The 3,223-nt window shown below is 41.6% G+C and overlaps 1 protein-coding gene across 1 annotated transcript; it reads left to right on the plus strand.

Annotated features, from left to right (window-relative positions):
* Positions 1-855: 855 nt before the first annotated feature.
* Positions 856-2,650, plus strand: LOC120295563 (UDP-glycosyltransferase 84B2-like). Its single transcript, XM_039316792.1, has one exon. It carries the CDS (start codon positions 1,010-1,012, stop codon positions 2,501-2,503), a length of 1,494 nt encoding a protein of 497 aa, XP_039172726.1. The 5' UTR covers positions 856-1,009; the 3' UTR covers positions 2,504-2,650.
* The last annotated feature ends 573 nt before the right edge of the window (positions 2,651-3,223 follow it).

The following is a 3,223-nucleotide window of genomic DNA, read 5'->3' on the forward strand; positions in this document are numbered from 1 at the left end:
CATGTAGGATAATAGTTCGATTCTTATTTGCTTGATTAGAAGCTTGTTTTAGGAAAATAATTTTTATAGAGGGGGTTTTTTCATATGCATTGGTCTACATTAGAAAACTTGCATGAACTTTTAATTTAGAATTAATATCATGAAAAACCTCGATAGATCAATGATAAATTTACTTCAAATTAATTTTTTGATTGCAAAAAATCTCAAATAAATATAGTTGTGATAAATTTACCCCAAATAAATTTTTGATCATGAAAAATTCTAACTAGTGCGTGTATGATGAATTTATCATAAACTAATTTTTTATCCACCAAAAACTATAACTTAGTACATGTACGACAAATTTACCCTCTGTTAGTTTATAATAAATTGGATTAATATAATGAAAAATTATAAATTGATATACATATGACAAATGAAGGGTAAATCCTAAATTGATACATTCGTAATCTGTCACGTGTCTTTTAACTCAACAATTTGGTGATTCGTTACTAGTGTACCAGTTTGAGATTTTTGATGATTAAAAAATTAGTTTAAGTAAATTTGTCATAAACATATTAGTTTGAAGTTTTTCGTGGTATTTAATCCTTTAATTTACTTCTGCAATTTTTTTGCTATTTATTAATTACATCTGATTCCCAGTCCTCTCTTTCTCGCCATTTGTACCATGTCTAAATCGATCTGTCGCGGGGAATATTCTCTCTTCGGTAAGGTATTCGCCAGAAGCATACAAATTCCACGTGCACACAAACACATCTGCTCGTCACTTGACGTCATCGCCTACGATGGTTTCTGCGAACAATTCGCTTATATAAACACAGAGCAAATGCGCTCATCACATTCCCTCACCACCCAAGAGAAATTACTGGCAGACCGCAGTGTTGCCTGCCAAATTTTCCTCCACGCCCTCCTTCCTCTAGCACCTTCTCTCTCTCTCTCTCTCTCTCTCTCTCTCTCTCTCTGTGCACGTGCCGGCGGTGGCAGGCGGGCGGCTGCGTGGCAGTTGTTAATGGCTCAGGCGGAGGAGAAGAGAGAAGAGAACCATGTCCTTTTGGTGGCCTTCTCTTCTCAGGGCCATATCAACCCGATGCTAAGGCTTGGCAAGCGTCTCGCCGCCAGAGGCATCCATGTCACCCTTGCCACCACCGAGATCACCCGCCACCGCATGCTTAAGTCCTCTGGTGCTGGTCCCGCTGACCATGTCACCGGTATCGAGCTCCTGTTCTTCTCCGACGGCCTGAGCCTTGACTACGACCGGAAGACCAACCTCGACGTCTACATGGACATCCTAGGTAAACATGGGCCTAGCAATCTCTCGGCTCTAATCAAAGAACATTACACGAGTCCGAAGAAGCTCTTATGCCTAGTCACGAACCCTTTCGTGCCCTGGGTTTCCGATGTAGCCGCCGAGTACAACATCCCTTGTGCCATGTTATGGATTCAACCGTGTGCGTTGTACGCGATTTACTATCGCTGCTTCAATAAGCTCAGCGCCTTCCCGACTCTGACAGACCCTGATATGGTTGTGGAGCTGCCGGGTTTACCTTCGATGGAGAAGGAGGATCTGCCATCCTTTGTGCTTCCCAACAACCCATTTGGCAGCTTCCCCAAATTATTCTCTGAACTATTCCAAGGCATGGAGAAATTCAAATGGGTTTTAGGGAATTCTTTCTATGAGCTTGAGAAACATGTCATAGACTCGATATGCGAGCTTTATCCGATAAGGCCAATCGGTCCACTAGTCCCTCCAACGTTGCTAGGCCAAGATCAAGAACTTGAGGATGCAAGTGTGGATATGTGGAAATCAGATGAGACTTGCATTGAATGGTTGACGCAGCAACCTCCAAGCTCAGTCATCTATGTATCCTTTGGGAGCATAGTTGTGTTACCAGCCAAGCAAATGGAAGCGATAGCCACGGCTCTAAAGAACGTGAAGCGTCCCTTTCTTTGGGTGGTGAAGCCGCCTGAATTCCCGACGCCTGATGGCGCAGGGCAACTTCCATCATGGTTTCTTGAAGAAACCAAAGACCAAGGTCAAGTCGTGCGCTGGTCTCCTCAAACTAGAGTTTTGTCACACCCGGCTGTGGCATGTTTCATCACTCACTGTGGATGGAATTCCATGCTCGAGACTATTTGCTCGGGTATTCCTCTCATAGCCTACCCACAGTGGACTCTCCAGCCGACCAACGCAAAGCTCATTGTCGATGTCTTTAAGATTGGCGTGAGGATCAAGAAGGAAGCTGATGGAAACATAAGCAGTGAAGTGATTGAGAAATGCATCGAAGAGGTCATGGTTGGGCCAGTAGCTGAGCAGTTGAGAAAAAACGCGATGGCACTAAAGGCCGAGGCTCAGAAGGCGGTGGCGGCAGATGGATCATCCGATGAGAATATTCGGCTCTTCGTGGAGGAAATTACCTGCGACTCTTGCAAGAAGGATGGTTCACCAAACGTAGGAAATTTGAGCCATGAAGGCCAAGATAAGGTTAGTGATAAAGGTGTGTAGGGAGAAACGTGTTCGGATTGGCCGATAAGAGATTCTTGGCTTGTCTTGTTCACATAAAAGTCACGACGTTATTGTCCTAGAAGACAAGTATGATATGAAGGTTGTGGTGTTCCTCCGCTTGGAAAAATAAAGAGGACAATTTCAATACCTTCTTTTCTTGACATGATGTCCGTATATCATTTGCTCCATGATTGAGAGATTACCTTCTCCTCAATCGGAGGTTTGAAAGAAATATAATACACAGAACATAATCGTTCTGCTAAGAGGTGTCTGAAATCACTTTCCTGTGGCGATAACGGCTTTAAGATACAAACTAGTCTCTCAAATTCTCTCAACATGGACACTCGGAAACTAAAATAGTTTCTTGAATGAAAGAATGTATTTATATAAGAACAATGAATCAAAGTATCTAGTGAACAGACACAACTATTGAATTGAACAGAACAGTTAACTTCCAACATATATATTTGTCTAAAAAAGCTAACATTAATAAATAAGAAATTTCGAAATTGTTTAAGCACAACTTTTCACGAATTCCAAGTTTTGCAAGACAAATCAAGCCCAAGACCCAATATAATCAAGTTAAAATAGCTTCCTTCTATTTTTCCTATGCGAGACTTTTTTCCACATTCATCTTTCAAACTTTCTACGAAGGTTAAGTTTTTTAAAAAAAAAGCACAAAATTGAGAATTTTAATGCACACAAATATTCTACATAAGG

This window comes from Eucalyptus grandis, chromosome 7 (genome assembly GCF_016545825.1).
Source record: "Eucalyptus grandis isolate ANBG69807.140 chromosome 7, ASM1654582v1, whole genome shotgun sequence".
Classification (NCBI taxonomy): Eukaryota; Viridiplantae; Streptophyta; class Magnoliopsida; order Myrtales; family Myrtaceae; genus Eucalyptus; species Eucalyptus grandis.